At 35.5% G+C, this 23,886-nt stretch overlaps 1 protein-coding gene across 1 annotated transcript in view; it reads left to right on the top strand.

The window, feature by feature from the left end:
- Positions 1–15,289, top strand: part of UBE2V2 (ubiquitin conjugating enzyme E2 V2) — a 60,233-nt gene extending 44,944 nt beyond the window's left edge. The window contains exons 3-4 of the mRNA XM_080801047.1: positions 3,627–3,752; positions 11,771–15,289. Of these exons, the coding sequence (XP_080657173.1) occupies positions 3,627–3,752; positions 11,771–11,917 (273 nt within the window). The 3' untranslated portion in view covers positions 11,918–15,289. The remainder of the gene's footprint in view (positions 1–3,626; positions 3,753–11,770) is intronic.
- The last annotated feature ends 8,597 nt before the right edge of the window (positions 15,290–23,886 follow it).

Raw genomic sequence — 23,886 nt, 5'->3', positions numbered from 1 at the left:
GAAAAATGGATCCAGGTAATCAACAGTGTTAACTTTAGTGAGTGAATTAATGTATGTTTTATATTTTCTGGTATTCCTTTGCAAAATTTGAGCACAGTACTAACCTAACAAACTCTGACTTCCTTCCACTGCTTTGATTTTTCCATGAGATATTTGAGGAAGGAAATGTAGTACTGATGATGGTTAAGGTTCTTGATTTATTTTATAACTTGGTATTTGTAATGAAAACCATGATTTTCACTGCCTATGAACATGATTACCATGTTTGGTTAAAAAAAAGTGATTTAATTTATCAACATTCTTAATGAATAGTTTGAAGATTTGACAGTCTGAACTTGGTAGAATATAAATTTGAAATTATTTAGATTTAGTTTTTCTCCAGGCACTATCTCCAGTGGACTTTAAACGTTAGGAATGTTTTGGAGCTTGTATATGAGTTCCTCAGTGATTCTGTGGGCTCTCCCATAGCTTAAGCAAATATAAAAGAGCAACTCCCACTTGATCTCACACTTTTGGGGTCACCAGCAGGACTCCCTAGACTAGGTGTCTTTCCTGGTGTCACTAAACTGCAGGAAGCTCCTGTGTCCAGGCTGTGCCAGTGCATAGTGAAGGCTGCTCTGCTTGGGGGAGGAGATCTGGTTTGCTTGAAAAGGTCATGTAGACACAGTGCTGCCAGTGGCCATGCTAGGCTTCTGTTCATTGGGCTTTCCCCTTTCTGGGGGTGGGGGTCTTGGAGCCTTTTCTCACTTCCAGGCAAGAGGGGGGCGCCTCATAAAGGCACAGCATCTTTCTAGCCAGCCAGTGAGTTCTGTCCTCCATCACCCACCCTCCCTCCACTTAACCTCTCTCACTGAGGCATGTGGGACCTGGTGGGGTGAGTGCTTGTACAGTTGTTCAGTTGCCTTTTAATAAAATCTGCAGGGGTTGGTGTCTCAGTTTAGTTGTTTTCTCTTTAGAAGGTGCCATGTTTAGAGCAGTTTGTGCCCAGCTTTAGGTATCTACATCCAACCAGGATAATGGGAAAATTTTTACCTTACCATACTGTTACTTGGCTAGTGGTTTTTAAATTGTTTTATGCATTATTTAAGATGCCTTTTTTAATGTTATTCTAGTATTCGTTTGGATTTATATGATTAGCAATTTTGTTTTGCCATATATGTTTGAGTTTTACATTTTTTGAAGCAGTGCTTTTTAGAGGTTTAGAGGTTTAGAGCCATTAGAGGTTTAGTAACTTTTCCAAGTTTTCTTATGTGTAAATGGAGATGCTATACCCATCTTTATATATATATGGAGGGGTGCCTGGATGGCTCAGTTTAAGCGTCTCACTCCTGATTTCGGCTCAGGTCATGATCTCAGGGTCATGGGATTGAACTCTGTGTCCAGCTTAGCGTGAAGTCTTTTTGAGATTCTCTCTTTTCCTCTACCCCTCCCCTTGCTCACGCATGCGTAAGCACTCTTTCTCTCTCTCTCAAAATCTTAAAGAAATATGGAGAATTAAATGACTTAATTAGACAACAGGAAGGTGTCTGACTATAGTATATATTTAGTAAATATTAGTTCCTTTTTTCCTTTTTTATTTTACTATTTTATTAGATAACAGAAGGGTAGGGCTGTTTTTTAAAATTTAGAGGTTGTAAAATTAGCCCATGGTGTCCAAAGCTAAGACAATGTTTACTCTAAGCATTGAATTAGACCAAAAGGCTAACTTAGTTTTTTTTAACTTACCAAAAAAAAAAAAAAAGTTGAGGTATAATTTACATATAAGGAAATGCACAAATCTTACCATGAATTTCCAAAAATAGACCTGTTGCCTATACTCCAGATACAGAACATTTCAATTACCTCTGTCTCTTCCCACCTCCACCCCAGACACTACTTCCTGCACCTTGGAGCAGTTTTGCAGGTTGTAGAACTTTGTGTAAGTGGAATCATGTGGTGTTTGTATTTACTGGTCTGCTGCTTTTGACCTAGTATCTTAGAGATTCACCTGTTTGTTCCATATAGTAGGAGTGTGTTTCTTTTTATTACTTTGTAGTATTTTACCGTATGGATATATGCCACAGTGTGTTTATCAGTTGTGTTCATGGTATTTGGATTTTATCTACTTTGTGCTTATTAGAAATAAAACTGCTATGAGCATTCTTTTAAAAGTCTTTTGTGAACATGTTTGTTTCCATTTTTGTGGGGGGGTAAAATGCTTAGGAATGGAATTGCTACATCATAGGGTATGTGTACACTTATTTCTCTCCATAAGAAAATGCCAGATTGTTTCCAAAATGGTTATACCATTCTCTACTCCCAGCAGAGTGTGAGAGTCTGGTTGTTTCACATACAGTGAGTATTTCTAACATTGTAGAATTTCTTGGGGGCTATTATTTTTTAATGCAAGTTTTATAGAGAGGCTAATGTATATCCAGATTGGAGAACCACAGACTGGATGATTTCCTTGAGGTTCTCCCTGATTTTAGTCCTTTCTATACATATTCAAAGCGCTGGGCATGTTGTTAATGGATGTGTGCTGTTAAACTGGGATGACTTTTATATAGGTGTTTCTTTCTAAAGTGTCAAAATATTTAATAATCATATGTACAAGATTGTTGCATACATTTTAAATTACAGTAGTTTAATATCCCAGATCTGACCTCCACTTGGGAATAGCTCTTACTTAAGGGAAAGGAAGCTGTGGATCAGTTTGGGTAAGTGAAATCTGTAGATGGTTAGCTTAATTTTTTTTTCCCAGGTTTATGCAGGAACCAACAGGTATTAAATTTGTCACTTTCATTTATTTTTTACTTTACTATTATTGATTGTACATTAATATGTTAACCAAGTGAACAAAAGCCATAAGGATAAAGAGTTAATTATAGAATGAAAATAAGCCTAAATAATCTGCAAGTATTTTATTTTGGTAGCTTTAAAATAGTTGTTTAATAATATGGTGACGTTCAACTTCTTGATTAAGAAACTATTTTAAAATGATATGGAGACATAAAGTTTGCTGTTGTATCTCTGAAAATGGAATTTAATGAATCACAAAGTTAATGAAGTAATAGAAATATAATAAGAGGCATGAAATAATTATATTTTATTACAGTAAGATGATATAATATGCTGTTTTCCTTTTGGCTAGAAGTTTCTGATTGCTGTATAAGTGGAGTAACTGTGTAAATTATTGTCCAGCCAGTCCCTTTTGAGAGTGAATAAGTATTGGTAATAATTAATACTGGGACAGTAGGATTAGATAGAATTGTTCTGGACAAATGGGAACCTGTATCTATGTGTGACACAAGTCAGTAGTCCCTCCCCGCACAATATAAACTTTTTTTATTAAAGTCTGAATTTGTTTTGGTTTTTTCATTTAAATTTGTTAGAGGCATTGTTTGTGCCACAAAAAGCAAGTTCTGTCTCTTGATATTACTTTATAGAATAATTTTAATATTATAAAATCTTGATTTTTAAGTATGCTTGCTCCATTTTTTTCTGACCATATAAGTCAAATAAATTTGACTGTAGGAAAGTACATTCTTGATCATAAAGTAATGTCAGATATATTCATATTGTACTTTTCTTCTTTAATTAGTAATTGAATATTATTATTATTATTATTATTATTTTTTGCCTTCCAGACAAATTATGAAAACAGAATATATAGCCTGAAAGTAGAATGTGGACCTAAATACCCAGAAGCTCCTCCATCAGTTAGATTTGTAACCAAAATTAATATGAATGGAATTAATAATTCCAGTGGAATGGTAAGTTAAAATAGTCATTTTATTCCTATATAATGAATAATATATAGTCAGGAGAAAGTTAAAATTTAAAAAGGACTTTGTTTAGCTGGAAGTCTAAAAGAAATTAATCTTTTATGTTGTTTTTCTCGTATAAGTCATCCTATCCTTAAAAAACTTGTGTGTACCAGCCTAGATAGATGTTGACAACAGTTTTCTTAGGGTTTTATTAATTGCTTCAGTAGTCATATTTTAGTTGAATCCTTATTTGGTGAAAAGATAACCATTATTTCTCTTTGAATGTTGTTTTTCTTTAAGGTTAAGGTGCATTTGGTGAGTTTAAAAGGATGAATATTCTTAAAGAGGAGGCTTTTCTTTGAGGGAAAGTATGTCTGTATTAGAACGAACAGGTTGAACATTGTTGTATGTTGAAAGCAAATAAACCAAAATGACTTGCTTGAGCAGATTCACACAGGGAAGGCTGAATTTCAGTATGAGTAAGTTATTAAGGTTCATATTAAGACTTTTTAAAAAAAAATTTATTTATTTGACTGAGCGCAAGCGAGCACAAGCAGGAGGAGGGGCAGAGGGAGAGGGAAAAACAAATTCCCCCCTGAGCAGGAAGCCCCTATGGGGACTCAATCCCAGGACTCCGGGATCATGACCTGAGCTGAAGGCAGACTCTTAACTGACTGAGCCACTTAAGTGCCCCTCATGTTAAGACTTAAATCCAGGCTCTTGAGATACCATGTTGAGGGTACACTCACATGCAAAATACATGTTAGGTAGTGTAACAACAACAACAACAACATAATAGTAAAACGAACATTATCCATCTTAGGAAATAGAATGTTACCAACATCCTTAATTTCTTGTGTGCTCCTCCTCATCCCATCCCTGTATTCCTTTTCCTCACCAATGGTAATTAACATCTTAAATATTTTCTTTTATACTCTTATTTTTTTTTAATTTTACCCAGTGTATCACATGTGTCTACCTATCCTTCCTCCTTCTTTTCTTCCTATCTACCTATATGCATACCTTAATATATCATCTGTTAAAAACTGAGTTTATGGGACACTTGGGTAGTTCAGTCAGGGATCGAGTCTCATATCAGGCTTCTTGCTCAGTAGTGGGGAATCTGTTTCTCCCTCTTCCTCTGCCTCCTCCCCACTGCTCACAGGCACATGTACTCTCTCTCTCTGACAAATAAATGAAACAACAACAACAACAACAAAAAAAAAACCCCGAAAAAGCCATAAGTTTATACCAGTACCTTCAATTCTATTTCAGCACAGTAGGGTATATTCCATATTTCATCTTCTCCACATTTGTAATTCCCTCTGGCTACAAATTAAGCCCTGGACATAGAGCTAGCTATCTAGCCTCTATCCTCAGTCAAATATGCAGGCCCACAGCTAGGACCCAGAATGACTGGTGCCTCCCTGCTGGGTGTATTGGATGAAAGCATGACCCTGATAGGAAGAAGGTAGATGGGTCATTGGAAATCTCAGCTGTGGGCCTGCTGGGTTACTTCTTTTTTTTTTTTTTTTTTTGCTGGGTTACTTCTAAACCTCCCTATCTGGTACATTCCAATTAGAAGCTGGGTTCTGAGAGTCCTTCCTGTCAGTCTGTCAATCTTTGCAATTTACTGGGAACATGTAGTTTATTTAATATACAATATATTAATACATTTGGTTTAATAAGTTATCTTATTTTGTGGTTTCTGATTTCCTGTGTGGTTTTTGTTTCTTGTCTACTTTTGAAATGGTTCTCAACTTTTTAAATTCTGTTTCTGTTCTTTCAGTGGTTATTCTGGAAATTATAATGTGCATACTTAACTATTTCTATGTCAGGTGATAAGAGATATTTATAGAAGTAGGATTATAAGACATTTTGAATTTACAGAAAGAATACTGTTTAGGGAATTTCTTTTCTGACACACAGCATTACCCTTATGAGGAAGAAATTTAACAAAAATATTTCTGTTTTTGTTAGAGAAAAATTTCTCTACCAGGAGTAGCTGTTCTTCTCAACTGTTGGTTTGTTTTCATATTATAGACTCTGTAAATTAAGTAATTAATGGTGGGCTCTGCATTGTTGTAGGAACTAGGAAGTTCAGGATTAAATTTCAGGCACACCTCTAACGAGTTTATCTGATCTCATGGGTGTCTTATCTACTTTTTGACATTTTTGTCTCTTTCTCTGTTTTTCTTCCCTTTCCTGTCTACCGTTATGTCCTTATAAGTCTTTGTTGAAAATGTAACTTTGAGTCAGGTCTTATTTTTCTGTTTACATTGCCACCAAATGAACGTTGACCATCATCTCGTGTCTTGCAACAATCTCTCTGATTTTGCTTTCTTACTTCTCCAGTCTTTCCAAAGCAAGGAGCCAGAGGATCTTTCTAAAATACAAATTGTGTCATGTCACTTCTGTGCTTTAATAGCCTTGAATGATTTCAGCCACATTGTGCATGCCTTTTGCTATAGCTCATTGGGACTCACAGGTACACACTGCCCGACACACCTTTCATTTTGCCTTAGGACTGTTGCACTGTCTGTTCTTCCAGTCTGGACATCTCCACTCTGGCGAATCCTTACAGATGCTTCATTTCTCAGTGTAAATGTCACTCTCTTAGACAAGTCCTTCCTGATTCTCCAGTCTGAATTCTGTCCCTTTTTTTACTCTGATAATCTTTTCTCTGATAATCTTTTATTCTGACAATAGCAGTTACTATAAATTTATTACCACTTTTCTCTTGGTTTTCATTTTTGGTGTCTTTTTAAAAAAGATTATTTATTTATTTATTTATTTGAGAGACAGAGAGGGCATGCACAACCAACGGGGAGGGGCAGAGTCAGGAGAAGCAGACTCCCTGCCAAGTAGGGAGCCCAGTGCTGGGACTCCATCCTAGGAACCCAGGATTATGACCTGAGCAGAAGGCAAACGCTTAACCGACTAAGCCATCCAGGCATCCTCATTTTTGGCGTTTTTTAAAAAGAAATACTTTTAACATATAGACAAGTTTTAGAAAATGATATAATCAACAACTTCCATTTTCCCTTGTCAGATTTTAGCATGTTGGTCTTATCTGTAATAGCTCTTTTTTTTTTTTTTTTAAAGAGAGACTATATTACAAATAGTTAACTCTGTGTTCCTTTCCCAAGGTTCCCCTTCCACTTTCCTCAGAGGTAGTCTTATCTTGAATTTCATGTTTATCATTTCTGAACATGATTGTTTTGTTTTTACTATGCATATGTGTGTATACTTCTGTTTTGTATCACTTTTGTCAGTGATTTTTGAGCTTCATTCATGTTGAGTCATTTAAATTAGATTGTTCCTTTTAATACTCTATTTGTCACCTGCTGGGCATTTAGGCTGGGCATTTAGCAAAAGATTGCTACTGTGGACGTTCTTGTACATGTATTCTTTTACCCTGGGGCAGTGTTTCTCAAGACTTGGTTGTTGGTTCCTTGGTTTGTTGGTTCCAGTATGTTATAGATCAGTACTTTCGTAAGATACAATAAAAATTACTAAGAAAATAAAAATTAAAAAGATAAAATACAAGCTTGGATTTTTTAAATAAAAATTTCTCTGTCAAATTATCATAGAACTCTTGAAACACTTACTCTCAATTTCTGTGTTTATCTTGTGGTACACCAGCAAAAAATTAGTTCAAGGCCTGGCGTCATTCCTTGAAACATGCTTAGAGTAGCACTGTACCAGGACATACACCCAGAAGTGGAATGTCTGCTGAGGTGTGGGGCTTGCCTTCAACTTGATACAATACTGCCATCTTACTCTCCATAGGACTATACCCATGTCTGTCCTCCTAGCTGTGTGTAACAGTACCCTGTGATCGTACATCTCACCAACACTTCGTATCGGCAGTCTGGAAACAGAAAAAGAAATACTGATTTTAATTATTAGAGTACAGATGAGGGTAGAGGTAGGGTGAATACACTGGACATCAGTTTTTCTCTTGAATTTAAGAATTTAAAGTATTACTTTCATAACTAGTAAATAAATAGCCATAATCTCACATTGACTATTGGTGATATGCTGGGATAATTTTATATTATATATTTTGAGGTTATTTAAGTACCTGGTGGATTATGTGTGTTGCTTTAGTAATTTTGGTGTGTATCTATTTAATACAACAAGGCAGAATTATTCCTTGGGGTGTTTAGCACTATAAAGCATAAATTATAGTTCTTTATGCTATGAGGTCTCAAGTTTTAGAGGTTATTGTATATTATAGAATGATAAAATGCAGATTTGTTCTGACATGATATTTATTTTCCCATGCTCTTTTCTCCCTCCTCTCTCTTCTTCATCCCCTACCACCCCCTTTTTTTTTGGTGTATTCTGTTGGTATTTTACAGGATTTGCAGTCTCTTTTTTATTTAACTGTCATGTAAGTGTTTGTTTTTGCTTTGGAAAGAGCTTGGTATTTTCTCCACTTGTAAACTCCTGTTCGCTAATGGAGTCTACTTAAAATAGGCTAAGGGGCTTGCTACTCAGTAAGTTAAAACATTAGAGTAATCACTTTAAATACATCTTAACATTGGGGTGCCTGGGTGGCTCAGTGGGTTAAAGCCTCTGCCTGGGATTGAGCCCTGCCTCCGGCTCTCTGCTCAGCGGGGAGCCTGCTTCCCCCTCTCTCTGCCTGCCCCTCTGCCTACTTGTGATCTCTGTCTGTCAAATAAATAAAATCTTTAAAAAGTAAAAAAATAAAAAAAATACATCTTAATATTATAATATTCTTATTGTTTCAGTTACTTGCAAGAGAATTATTTAAAAATTATCTTTTTTCTGTTTTAAGCAGTTTAATGTGACATAATTTGCATACCATACAATTCATTCAGTGCATATAATTCAGTGTTTCTTAGTATTCACAGGGTTGTGGACCCATTACCACAATCCAGTTTTTAGAACATTTTTGTTCCTCTCAGAGGAGACCCCATGTCCATTAGTTTAGTTGTCACTTTCTGTCCTGCCTTCCCATACCCTAAACAACGTTTAATCTTTCTGTTTTTATAGATTTGCCTATTCTGGACTTTTCATATAAATGGAATAATATTTTTTTGTGACTAGCTTCTTTAACTGAACATAATATTTTTTTTTTTTAAAGACTTTGTTTATTTATTTGACAGACAGAGATCACAAGTAGGCAGAGAGGCAGGCAGAGAGAGAGAGGAGGAAGCAGGCTTCCCGTGGAGCAGAGAGCCCGATGCGGGGCTTGATCCCAGGACCCTGGGATCACGATCTGAGCCAAAGGCAGAGACTTTAACCCACTGAGCCACCCAGGCGCCCCCTAAACACAATATTTTCAAAGTTCATCTGTGTTGTAGCATATATCAGTACTTTATTGCTTTTTATTGTTGAATAATAATAATTCCATTATATGGATATATCACATTTTATTTATCCATTCATCACCTGACAGATGTTTGGGTTTTTCTGCTTTTGGCTATCATGAACATTGCTACTGTGAATTTGTGTACGAGGTTGAATGGGTAAATCTTTTCATTTCTCTTGGGTATATACGTAGGAATAGAATTGCTGGGTCATATGATGACTGACTATATGTTTAACTTCTTGAGGTACAGCCAGACTGTTTTTCAAAGTGACCATTACATTTTGCATTCTTTCCAGCTGTGTATATTGAGAGATACTTGGCTTTTTATTAATTGAGTTGTAAGAGTTATTTACATATAGAACAGGAGCCCATTATCAAGTATATGATTTGCAAGTATTTTTTTTTCCCATTCTTTGAGTTGCCTCTGCTTTCTTGAGGGTGTGGTTTGCAATGAAAAATTTTAAGTTTTGATGTAGCCAGTTTATCTACTTGTATGCCTCTTAGGCATTAGATACTTAGGAAACCATTGCCAAATGCCATGTCATGAAGATTTACTCCTGTTTTCTTAAAGTTTTCTTTTTTTTTAATAGCTTAAGCTCTTAATTTAGATCTATGATCCATTTGGAGTTAATCTTCATGTATGATGTGAGTTAACGGTTCAACTTCATTCCTTTGCTTGTGGATATCCAGTTATCCCAATACCATTTATTAAAGAGACTATTCTTTGTGTATGTTTTTCTGACACCTTTGTCAAAAGGTTAGTTGTCCATATATGCATGGATTTACTTTTCTGCTCTCATTTGTAGTCCAGTGTCATTCCTTATGTAAGAACCATCCTTCTTGATTACTGTACCTTTGTAGTAAGTTTTAAAATTGGAAAAGCTTTGTTATTTATTTTTTTTTACAATGTTTTGGCTATTCTGGGTTCCTTGTTTCCATATGAATTTTAGGATAACCTTGTTCGTTTCTACAAAAACGTAAAAAGTGCCAGGAAGTTGAAATTTTGATAGGGGCTTTATTAAATTTGTAGACCACTTTGAGGGAGTATTGACATCCTAGTAGTGTTAGGTCTTCTGATCCATGTATAAGGGGAAGTCTTTCCATTTATTTAGGTCTAAGTTTTCAACAGTATTTTATAGTTTTCTTTATAGCAGTCCTACACCTCTTTTGTTAAATTTATATCTGTGCATTTTATTCTTTCCCAGTTGTAAATGGCATTGTTTTCTTAATTTTATTTTCAGATTGCTTATTGCAAGTATATAGACATGGTTTTTATAAATCGATTCTATATCCTGCAACTTTACTCTATTTGTTTATTAGCTCTGCTAGTTTCTTTAATGGATACCTTAGGATTTTCTATATACAAGATCATTTCACCTGCAAATAGAGATTGATCTATTCATTCTTTGTAGTCTGATGCCTCTTATTTCATTTTCTTGCCTGATTGCCTGGCTGGAACCTCTAGTACCATGTTGAGTGGCAGTGATAATTAAGTATGATGTTAGCTGTAGGTTTTTATAGATTCCCCCTTTTCAGGCTGAGGAAGTTCCTTCTGTTCCTGGTTTCTTAAGTGTTTTTTTTTTTTAATCATGAAAAGTTAGATTTTTATCAGATACCTTTTTTTGTTAATTGAAATAATTATGGTTTTTGTTCTCTGTTAATACGGTATATTATATTGACTGGCTTTTAAAATCCTGAGCCAAACTTGCAGTTCTGGGATAAATCCCACTTGGTTGGAATCTTTTTTATGCGTTACTGAAGATCAGCCACAGGTGGGTATTTATCAAGTCTTTTGTAAGCCTGTGAACAGCCCTGTACACATGTGGTCTTAAAGATTCCCAGGGATATGTTGGAACTTTTCAAAGCCCCTATGGACATCTCATTTCCCAGTTTTTCCTCTGAAATATTTTGATCACCTTCCTGTTTGTATTGTTTCTCCAGGCAACAAAGATGTTAAAACAATTGACACTGATTATTTTTGACAAATGCCTGGGGTAGGTGTGGATGTGGGTGGGGAGAGGAATAGGTGGTACTCAGTGGGTGAATTCTGAGGTCAGAAAAAGAAAAACCCTGTGGGTGGGATTTTTCTGGGAACTGCCAGACAGGTCAAGTGGTGTCAGTTATCTGGGAATAAGGCTTTGAAGGAGCTGTAGTCCGTTCTGTCAGTCTTTTACAATGGAAGGTTAGTTTAGTATTGTGCAAAGAGAACACTGGTAAGAAAAATCCAAAAGCAGAAATTAGGTTCTCAGCTTTTTCCTAAATCCTATTTAAGATAATTGCCCAGGTTCTGGGAGATAGAGAGGAACCTTCAGATCTTATCTCATCAAGAAGCAACTGGCAAATATGTTTACATATTTTACATATATTACATATATGGCAAATATGTAGTTATTTAATGTAATGTTTGCTTATTTCTGATGTCCAAAGTTCACTACATGTTTATTGTAAGATACAGAAAAGCACACACACAGAACACACATTTTTAGGAAATAGCTGTTACAGAAGCACTATTGTTCCTAAGTATGATATGAACCTGTAGTTTCATAATGTTCTCTTTTGTGAAAGTAGAGCCAGGCTATGAATTTTAAAATCACTTCTTTTCATTAAGGTATGTTTAATAAATTGGTGTCATAGTACTTTAAACTTTGTAATTAATTTTGCTCTTTTCTCCCCATTTTAGGTGGATGCACGGAGCATACCAGTGTTAGCAAAATGGCAAAATTCATATAGCATTAAAGTTGTACTTCAAGAGCTAAGACGTCTAATGATGTCCAAAGAAAATATGAAGCTTCCACAGCCACCAGAAGGACAAACATACAACAATTAATTTTAGTGGATCTAAAACTTGTCTTAAATCAACAACCTTCTACTCATGTTAATGTCTTGATTAAATATCACAATGCAAAATACCCACACATTAAGTAAAAGAATTCCAGCTGGTAAACATGACCTGGACATTTGTAAGAATATATTTAATATATGTACACCATTATGTTTTCAGGTTACAGGAGGAAAAATGCAGCACAATTTTTTTTTCTCTTGTTAAGGCACTATCATTTAAGCATAAACCTGGAGTACTCAAAATAGAATTCAGGTTTACAAGATGAAAGCATGGAGAGAAGAATCAGACGCTGTGGAAGTATGTGTGTTTCTGAAAAGTAAAAACAAATTTCAAGAGGAAAAACAAATGGCATGCTTTGTCCATCTTACTTAGTGAAAGAGCTTCAGTTGAAATTGTCTAAAGTAGCAGGTACAATGAATATTGTCACAAATTGTGTTAATTTTTGAAGCGGTGTGGGTGCTGACTACTAGTAGTATCAAAAAAATGTTCAGGATTGTTTTGATACCTGTATTTATAATAAAAAATGTTGTGGGGGAGGTCGATGAATTTCTGTTAAAAGCCGTTCCTGTGTGTTACATGTAACAGACATGGTAAATATTTGTTTACAGTCTTTGTTTGACAAACCATGCATTTAAGTGAAATCAACAAAAAGGAAATAGGTGTATGGGTATGTGATTTTGAGATTAAAGTTAGTCTTAAAATGTAAATAAAATGTGGAACATGTCCTCAGAAACCGTGCCATTTCTATTATATTGATGTGGTATATGTATAGTACCTTGCTGAGGTAGCAAAAATTGGAATTATTGTAGCTGTTCACCTATAAACACTTTTATTATCCTATTTTGTATACTTCTTGTGAATTAGAATTTGCAGAGTATTTGAAAGAACAAATTACCTAATTAGTTTAATTTGATTTTTGGAGAAAGAGGAATCGTAGGTATTATATTTTAAATTTTAGTTGGCCAGAAGTACTATTTTAAAATGTTTCGATTCTAGCGGTTCTTACAGAATTATAAATTGCAAATTATCCGAATACACATTCCATTCTCTTTGTAACCTCTTTTTTCTATAATTTTCTGTGACATTTCTTCCCCCAATGCTTCTAATTGGGATTAATTTTATCCAATTTCTCTTAACCTCCACTTTGACAAATAGAAATTCTTAATTGAAAGCTCGTTTGTGTTCTCCCTTTACCAAAATGACCCAAGGCTTTAAGTTACTGTTTTTCGTTTCAAAGCACTGGGTATGCTACTTTGTTAAAAATGTTTCTTTCTTACAAATTCCCTGAAGAAAATAGAAGGGTGGTCAGGTATCAAGGACAAATTTCTTAAAGATTCCCTGACATGTTTTTATCAAGTCATTCACAGTTAAAGCTCTGAGCTACTTTTTCTTGGTTAATAATACATGAAAGTTAGTGACAGTTTGTCTAAACTTACTAATTTCAACATGGCTATTTTTAATTATCAAAGATGTCTAAAATGCTTTCAGATGACACATAGAAATGATATACCCACAAATTAGTGCATGTGTAATTTATTAAAGTAGGTTTGAAATGAATTATTATCTTGGCATACTTTCTTAAAAATTTTGAATTGTTGAACTTGATTTACAGTGACTTCATATGTAAAACCATTACTGGTAGTCTAAATTAGTCTAACAGCTTTTTTTCCACTTTGGAAATGTGTCTTGTCATACAGTATAGCTAATAACCATTTGAATGTTAAATTATATTGGTAGGCTGAGAATCTGGGTACCTTGATCACTTATTCTCTTTCCTTTTCCCATATCCACTATTGTGAAGGGTTCTCCCCCCAAGTATATGTTGTCAGAGTTGGCTGAGGGTGTTTCTTTCCTCTGTTTTGTTTTTGGGACTGTGGATCTCTGCAGAAATCTGCATGCTAATTAGTTTCCAAAGCAGAATCCATTTTGCATGTAACAATCAAGATACACATGGCAATCTAAAACACACTGGTTGATTATAGAAGGAGCTAATATAGAGCTGCTCTTAATTATAGTAACATTTCTAAGACCGCATTTTGGAGCAATCTTTCCTTTGTTTTCTAAAGTGGCTAGGGTTATAGGAGTGTATGGTATTAAATGAACTGTAAAATTGCCTTTGAAATTTGTTTAAAAGACTAGCAGTTGCGACCCTAGGGGATGATCAGCAAATTTAATAAAGATTACAAAAATGAAATTCTTGTCCTATTAGGTCAATGTTATGCTTTAATGGTTTTAGTTACTAGTTTTCAGAATTGCTGGTTTTAACATGTTTTTTCTAATATTTTAAAGTGATGGCATTTGTTTATGGGTTAAGTGTTAATTTTCAGAATTATAGAACATAAACATTTGCAAGGGTAGTGCTGTCGAAGAAATTTATTATTTCAAATTATCCTTTTAAAAGAATTTATCACACTTCAATTTGAGTAAGTGCTTGGAGAATACATTAGTTTTACTTACAGCTGGTTTATTAATCTGGATTACTTAATGCCAATTCATTGATTTAAATATTTCCCACTATGTATATTTTTATTGATAAATACACGTGAAATTAATATTGTTTTGAAAATTTAGAGGATACAGCTGGAAAATATTAGTACATGATCCCTAATAGATTTGGTGTGTATGGCTTTGGATAGTTTTGGTAGGTGCATCATGGAATTACAGTCTGGTCAAAACTATGTTAACCCTTTTAATGAGCACATTACTGTGTTCTTACATACAGTTTAAGGAATGTAAGTACATATGATAAAGTCTAGTATAATGAATAATGGGATTTGGTAGGTGTTTAAGGAATTTTTCCCTGATTTCATTTTAGAAGTATTTTTTTTAGACCTATGTGTAGAATCATAGTATTGTTTATTGCTGGGAAGGATCTAAAAGGCGCTGAGTTTACCTCTCTGCTAAGTATCAGTGTAATTTTCCAGTATCAGCTTGATTTGTTTTTGGTTATTTTCACAAAAAGATTCCAATTCTCACAATTTTGGAAGGTATATGTATTTTGTATATAAAATAAGAACATCATAAAAAGGAATGGATGCAGTGTATTACAGAATTGATATGAGCATTGGCAGTTAATTCCCTCCAGTACTGTGTTTACTAAAAAGTGGGAAATGTATGGAAATAAAATATCTTTTATGCCTTGTAGAAGTTATATTATGAGTGGATGGAAATCTTAACCATAGTTCACACTGAAAATTTTATTTTAAAATATAATGGGACATTGAAAATAAAAGATACGCCATATGCATTTCCTGAGAGAAAAAATTGAGGGTATTTGGTGATATAGAAAATGACGTCAAAACGATCATTTCGTGGAATAAGGGAGTTTGGGGAACTCATGGAGTGAGTGCATGATTTAAAAAAAAAAAAAAAAAGGTAGAAATGAGGAGGTTGCCATGGTGTTTACATCCTTAGTTGGCTATTCTCACCAAAAAAAGTTCCTAAGGGTTGGCTTCATCTCATTTCCCATGTAGTCTTTAAGAGTTTTTTGGCAGATTCATTAGGAAATCAACAGTCAAAGCCAGATAGATCTCATTTTCTTAACTTAAAAGGTTCTAGGAATCATTCATCCTAAAATGAATAACTGACCAAATACCATGTAAGATTTGTACAGTGATCCATTGGCTACTCAATGTAGACTTGTGTGAATTCTTTTATCTTGTCCTTATTCAGTTATGAGCAGCTGTTTATCTGGAAGTTTTTGCAGCCAAGAAATTACACAAAAATGAAGTTAGTATTTTACCCCCAAAGGAAGACTAATAGTTGGCACTAAGAATCCAATAGTAAATGAGAAACCTGTGGTCAGTAAAGAAGCAAATACTTAGAGTTGAAAGTAAAGACTTTAGTTTGTCTGGTGCAGTAATTGGTTAATTTTTAAAAAATTTTGTTCAAAGATTATAAAGAAGTGCTGTTAACAATTGATTTTATATTCTTCATATAGTATAATTGCTTTTTAAAAAACAGATAACAAAGTCACCTGGAAAATTTGCAATATAATGTGAGATTTTAACAGGATAATCTCATATTAAAATGTAGTAAAACTTGTTTTGATAATTAATATCATTTTGGGGGGTCTGAAGATGACTCCTTTTCCAATCAACAAGCATGGTAATTGTAAATGCTTTATTATTATAATGGTGAGATGAATTATAGTTTAGCAGCCTTTGACAGAGGGAAAAAAGTAGATTTTCTTCACAGTTGATAACTGACAAAGAAATGTAATATTGTTTTATTCCTTTTCAAGCCACATTGGCCAAGTAATGATTGTCAGATGTCCAGCTTATTATCATAAATTATCTTTCTATTGCTATAATTTTTTAAACTCCAGATAAATTGAGACAAATTTAAAGTGGATGATAAATTTTTCTTCAATAATTGCAATAATACTCAAGAGAAAATAATTGAGTACACAAGAAAAGTAATATATCTAAATGCCTAGATTTCTTAATCTTGAGTAATGTATGGACTTTAAGGAGAAAAATAGTACTTGTGAATTATTTTTTGTTTTGAATTTTTGAATTATTTTTGTTAAAACATTGTTTAATGCATAAAACTGTACTAATGCAAATGTATAAACTTCTGCTCTTGGGCCTTTATAAAGTACATTCAACTGTAGAGTAATTAAAATGTAAAATAATTTAGAATTGAGGATGTTTTATTTAATCTGCTTATAAATATTGGTGTTGTCTCTTTTTGGCTCCCCCCTCCCCTTTTTTTGCCATGTCTAGACTGGTGTGCTGCTGGATCTCAGATTTTCTTACCTTTTTTTCTCTTGCCATACTGCTACAGAAATGTCTTTGTTATGTTATCTGATCTTTGTTTGTTGTAAATACAATTCTTTATTAATTCCACTACTGTTCTTTTCTATTAACCAGAGACCATTCTTGCAAAGAACTCCTCTGAGTCTTTTTTTTTTTTTAAAGATTTTTTTTATTTATTTGACAGAAAGAGACACGGAGAGAGGGAACAGAAGCAGGGGGAGTTGGAGAGGGAGAAGCAGGCTTCCTGCAGAGCAGGGAGCCCGATGCGGGTCTCCATGCCAGGATCCTGGGATCATGACCTGAGCAGAGGCTTAATGACAGCCACCCACGCGCCCCAACTCCCGAGTCTTTGGTTCTACTTAGAGACCACAATTGCCTTAAACCCTTGACTATGAAGAATTAACAGTGATACCCACTTTACTGTCATTCTGGTCCTGTATAGGAGTAAAAATTATTTACAATTGGTGATGAATGGTAACTTGGTATACTGATAACATTTTAATTTAGGGTAACATTTTTTCCCTTTTTAAAATTTACTTAAACTCAGGTTAGTTAACATATTGTATAATACTAGTTTCTAGGATAACACATTTTAATCGATGTCTTTAAGCTAAATGGTATGATCCCTAAGCTCAGTGGTAATGGGTGCTGAATACACTCATTGTTTTAGAATATAAACTGCAGTGCTCGCTTCGGCAGCACATATACTAAAATTGGAAAGAATATAAATTGCAGTTAAAAATTCCCCTCCCTCTTTGTTTCGACTATTGTGCCATCATTCTCTTGTAAATCTGCCTTTCCGTCAGCCCATGGTCACCTCTGTTCTTCTTGTGACCAGTTCTCTTCTGTCCTTTTGAGTGGATTTTTCCTTGTGACTCCTTTAGGCATGTTCAGTTTTCTTCTTCCCATCATCCCGGATCTGATCCCTTCCATCTTCTTCCTTTGACATCAGCACTGACCATGAATTTGAAGAATACTCTTGGGAGATTATTTCACCAGCTTGAATCAGTTGGTATGCTCTGACTCCTTCCTACCACGTGTCCTTTGTTAATCACCTCTATTAATGTTTGTAATCCTGTTCCTTCCTAACTTCTTTACACTCTCATTGTAGATCTTTTTCTCAACCTATCTCTGTTGTCTTGCTTGGACTCATGTTGATGTTTTTTATTTTTAACTTCTGAGAGTTGATGTCCAAACAGTCAACTGTGGTGGTCATGATCATCATCATAAGGTTGTAAAGTTATTTATAAATGTATCTTAATAATTGTATTATTTGAATTTTAAATAACATACTTCCAAAGTATATTTTTTGAAACTAAAAATAAAAAATTGGATGTTTTTTTATTTGAGATACTTAAGATTATTAAGATTTTGAAAACAAATGTATTTGGCTACAAAGAAATGTTAAAATTTATTTGTTGGAATCATGACTACCAGAAATGAGGTAACTTTTTTTAAGATTTTATTTATTTATTTGACAGACAGAGATCACAAGTAGGCAGAGAGGCAGGCAGAGAGAGAGGAGAAAGCAGGCTCCCTGTGGAGCAGAGAGCCCGATGCGGGACTCGATCCCAGGACTCTGGGAGCATGACCTGAGCCGAAGGCAGAGGCTTTAACCCACTGAGCCACCCAGGTGCCCCTGAGGTAACTTTTTATGTCATGAAAACTTTGCTGAGTTCTCTTTACTAAACACATTGGGATACTTGTATTCAAGACCTCCCTGTGTTAAATCCTTGTGAAGTGCCACTTATTAGTACATGAATATAGATAGTAATATGGGGTTTATACATAAATATAAATTATGGTCACCTCTTGGTTATTGAACGGATGGTCATGATGGCAGGAGGAGGGGCACTCCTTACTGATAGAGCCCAAGTGCCTGTTAGCAATAAGGTTCTAAGGCGAACAGGATAGTAATATTGATAAATGAAAAAGAGCAGTAGAGAGGAAGCTAGTGCAAATCCTGGGGTGAGTACTATTTTGGTATATGTCCTATGACTTTGGGCCAGTTAGCTTCTGTAATCTTCACTTTTCTTCTGTAAAGTCGATGTTTACCCAGAGTTGTGGTTTCATAAAGTAATATGCATGTTTTAATTACAGTCTGATACAGAGTGATCAGTAAGTGGTAGCATTTAAAAATGTTACTAATCTAAGCATTAAATCTTACGTTATGTTAAAATATGCACTTGCATTAAGTCTCTTGTGGAAAGTGTGGGCTGATTTTTCAAGAAGTGTTACGAGGTTTAGTAGGGTTTATTAAGCTACTTGTGCATTCTGGATAATTTGAATTTCTGGTCATGGTTGAAGGTAAACAGATGGGCTTCTGGATGTTAGTCCTGTCGTGCCTGGCACCCCCAGCATTGGTCAGAAGATCCCTTCCCCCTGTCCTGCTCCTGGGTATGGTGGGCCAAGTGGATTGACTTCTGGATGGGCGCGATTGTTTTGGCATCAGCAGCAGGTTTTTACAATGAATTCCATTGGAAAGAGGTAACTTACTAACAGTGCAAAAGAAAGCTTGTGTAACGGGCTGAAGGCCCCACTACATTCCAATAGAAAATTTCATTTATGCAATCTACATAAAGTGACATTTCAAGTTTGCCTCTTCCACTAATAATCTTCACTCTTGAATATAATCACATCGAAGTCACCTGAGTTGTTGAGCCCGCAAAAAAGTCTGCTTGTAGTAAATGTCAATATGTGGTGCCTCCAAGGAAATCTCAAGAGTAGAGCTTTCTCCTTGCATGTCCTTGCCTTCCTGGAGTTGTATATAACATAATTCCTGGATAGGTTAAGACCTCAGTAAATGTTTGTTTTTTACCTAGTCGAAGTTAAAATGTGGATTAAGTTAGTAATACTTGTCCCTAATTTCCCTGCCAGATGTTAAAAGACTGGCTTTTAATACTGTCCTTACCCCTAAGAGTTGGCTGATTTTGGTTAACTGATTTTATTTGGTTATACTAACTCATTAATTCAACAAAAGTGTATTACGTTTGTGCAGTCCACCAGGTGTGTATAAACATTGGTGAGTGTCACAGGGTGGTGTCACACAGCATCTCATGGTTACAATCTACTGGGGCTTAGAGATGAGCAAATAGGCAATTCATTTAGTGACAAATGCCAAGAGAGATGGAGTGTTGGCCTTTGGGAGACATTCATAAGGAACATCTATCTTCTTGGGACTGAATTTCTAAGGTTCTTGAACAGTTACACATACTACGATTGATAGCATATCTTTTAAAGAGAATATAAACCACACCTACGTACTGATTTGCTCATCCTGGTATTTGGTAACCTGTGAATTATTAAAGGGTTATATTATCATAAAAGAATAACTTAGACTTTAGATAGTCCACATATTCTCTGGAGTAATTTCCTGACCCACGAAAAGGACATTGGAGTAGACAAGTTCTGAAATGCCTTAAGTGCCAAGTTCGTTGATTTTTTTCTGTCATTTACAGTGTGTGCTCTAAGCAGCATTGAATACTCTACCGTGTGTTGAGCCTTGCTGGTCCTGTCGGGGCACACAGAATCAGTTTTATTTGCATATAGTGTGCAGTCTGGAAGGATTTAATTTGATGGTATAGACCAGTGCTGCTCAGATTTTAATGGCATTTGAGTGGGGGGTGGTTAAAATGAATATTTAAATTTAGTACATCTGGGATAGGCCCTACGGTGCAGTATTTATTAAATTCCCAGTGATGTCCCCTGGTTGGTGGACCACACTTTCACTACCAAAGGGTCTAATAAACAGTGTTTTGGGGGAAGGTAATGAAAGAGTATCTAACATATATCAGACACTATTGAGTAAGTCATGTTTTGGGTAAGTAAGCTCATTCTCTTACTCTATACTGAGGAGGAGCAGGGGAATTTGCACTGAGGAGCCCTTGTGTGTGCTAATTGTCTTTCCAAATTCTTCCTTGCTCACCTTTCTGGCTCTCTGTTGATAATTCCTCTGGTGTTCTTCACCAGCATCATACTTGAGATCTGACTGTCAGATCATGTGTGTTTCTGTGTGTGTGTAGGGATGTAGGGGTGATTCTACCCTAGGTATCTAAATTTGATATTGCTATATTATGAAGGTTAATTCTCTTTCCAAATGTTCCTATCTAGGCTGTATATAAATTAGTTTTACTGTGACTGCTGCCCTTGGCATTTCCTATGCAGACAATGATGTTTCTATGCCTCCAGCCCCCATCCCCTCACTGTACCTCTCTGTGGACCCGCCATTGGTATATGCCCACATTGCTCTGGTCTTGAATTTATTTGCAAAGCTACTCCTTTCTGTTGCTGGATGGGCACTTCTGAACGCTGCCTCACAGAATCCAAACCTTCATCCGCTGTTAATACTAGTTCATTTACCAAGCCTGGGAAGCTCCTGACCCCTGTTCCAGACACATGGCCATTCACTTTTGCAAAAACGGATTTCTTTCAAGTATCCTGTTATGGCCAAGTTCAAATCTTACCTCAGTTAAGATGTTCATCTTATACTACTTCTCCCGAACTATACGTATGTAAAGGAATACCTTACAGGTGGAGGCATTATTTTCCTGGAATGAGCAACAGAGTGGCTTACTATGATGTAAAGGCAGTCCTCACTAGCATAGAGTGTGTGCTGCCCACCAGCATGGCCAGGCTCACCTGTTTGGTGTTGGCATAACCATTGAGTGAAAAGGTCAGGATAGTAAGAAGCAAACTGCTGCATGAGGTCACAGAAATGGCAGCTTGCAGTGGAAGAGGAAAATAAGTGAAAAGAGGAGTCTCTTCAGTTACTACTAGAACTGTTGAGGGTTTTTAAAACTTTTTTTATTTTAAAATTTTTTTAATTTTATTTTTTCAGTTTTCCAAGGTTCATTGTTGTTTTTTAAACTCTTATTTCTCAAGCATTTTTAATTGACCAGGGCAAATTGATGCATAATAGTTACAAATAATTATGTAATAGATATTTATTGGTTTAGTAGTTTATTATGTGATTTTAGGTTTATCTGCAGTGTTGTCTATTGGATGATATTTATCTTAATTCCTTTCTAGTTCTGAACTTCACATAATGTGAAGCTAGCTAGGATGGCTCTTAAAACATTCTAAGCACTACAGACATTTCTCTTTCTAAGGTTGTATTGCTATTTTATCTATAGCCTCCCTGTTAGCAGCTGTGGGTGAATATGACTATTCTCTAATTTTGAGACCATTTCTTTTGGGAAACATTACCCATCTAATAATGATGGCTCTAAATATCATTACCACTGAGTTTAGATGTATTCCCTGGACGAGAGAAAAGTCAGCTACTTAAGAGTCAGCAATGTTGAAGGTGCATCTTGCTAGAAGCAAAGATGGGGAGCAGTAGTGACATCATGAGCCATTTTCATGTTAAAAAATATTTTCATCACTAAAAATTTTGTGTGTTGTTACCGATATACTAGTTTTTTGAATTGTTGTCTTTAAGCAAAGAGTAAAAGTGCAAATAAAAACCCCATGATGGCTTCCAGAAATTTGTCATCAGCTTACTTTCTAAATTTTTATGTTGTAGCCTGGATGAAAGTTAACGAACTATGTATAATTTGAAACAAATTTTGAAAGGCAGGGTGGTAGACGATGATTGTACACCTCTTTCCTTTCATCTGAGGAGTGGACACTGTTCATTTTCCCTCTGGGGGAAGATGTGTGTGGGATGAGGGAGAGGAGGTAGTGTGCCATTCTCACTGTGAGAGTGAAGCCAGTCAGAGGACAGGTTGGCCTTCAGAGACAGACAAGAGATGGACAGATAGGATGGTGTGGTATTCGTTTCTGGTTCCTGTTGCTTCTGATACCCAGCTCCACTTCTACCCTTTCCACCTGCTCTCAGGTAATGTGACCATTAACTGATATTTATGATGGTTTGCCTTCTTCTTATGCCATAAATTAGAAATTGAATGGTATTGTTGGTGTAGTTTTTTTGATGTATTCATCCAACACAGGTATTGGCACACACTTCACTGGCCCACCTAAAATACAGACATTTGACCTGGATCTCAAAGTAACTATGTAGAGGTTGGACCAACATTGGACATGTAGAGATTGGACTTACTAATAAAGCCAGTCTACCCTTGAGATAACATGGTATGGAACACTGCCCAATGGTGCTCTCTATTAGAGTGTGCTGACTGACAACCTGGTCACATCCTCTCTCCTAAACATGATTGGTTCATGCACCCAATGAGGGTGCTCCCTGGAGTTGAAAGCTATGTTGCACTATGCTGCAGTGTTCTTCTACTACTTCACTAGGCCCACTCCATTCCAGCTCTGACGGTGCTAGGCCTGAGGGCAGGATAGCTGGGAGTGATGTCTTATCTACATTTCCTGAGCTTTTCATTTCTATTTCTTTTTAAAATTGAGATCTAAATTACATACCATATAATTTGCCATTTAGCATTGTATAATTCAGTGTTTTTAAATGTATCCTCAAGATTGTGCAACTATCACCACTATCTAATTCTGGTACATTTCCAGAATGATGGACATTTGAGCTATTTCCATTTTTTGTCTCATGGTTTTTTAAACATTTGTATATAAGTTTTTGCATGGACAAATGTTTTCATTTCTCTTGGGTAGATACCTAGGAGTAGAATTGTCAAGTCATGGTAGCTCTTTAATCATTTTGAGGAACTGCCTGGATATTTTCTAAAGTGGCTGTGTCATTTTACAACCCTACCAGCAGTATATGGGGGGAGTTCTAATTTCTCCACATCCTTGCCAGTGCTTATTTGTTTTTGATTCAGGCAATCCTAATGGATATAAAGTGGTAATTCAGTGTGATTTTTATTAATCACTAATGATGTTGAACATTTTTTTTTTACAGGATGTGTAAATTTTCTTTAGAGAAATGTCTATTCAAGTCTAGTGCCCCTTGTTAGAATTGGGTTCTTTGTTGTTTTATTGTTAAGTTGTAAGAGTTCTTGTTTATTTTGGATACTAGATCCTTATCAGACGGTTTGCAACCCATTCTTTGTATTGTCTTTTCACTCTATTGACACTGCTCTTTGGTGCACAAAAATTTTAATTTTTATGCAGTCCAGTTTTTCCTTTTTTTTCCCCCTTTGGCTGCTTGTATTTTGATGCATCTAAGAAATCATTGCCTAGTCCAAAGTCATTATGATGGTTAGTTTTATGTGTCAACTTGGCTAAGCTATAGTAACCAGTTATTTAATCAGTCACTGATCT

Source organism: Martes martes (genome assembly GCF_963455335.1).
Source record: "Martes martes genome assembly, chromosome: 4".
In the NCBI taxonomy this organism is placed as follows: Eukaryota; Metazoa; Chordata; class Mammalia; order Carnivora; family Mustelidae; genus Martes; species Martes martes.
The sequence above is the reverse complement of the archived record's forward strand: the minus strand, read 5'-3'. Positions and strand labels throughout refer to the sequence as shown.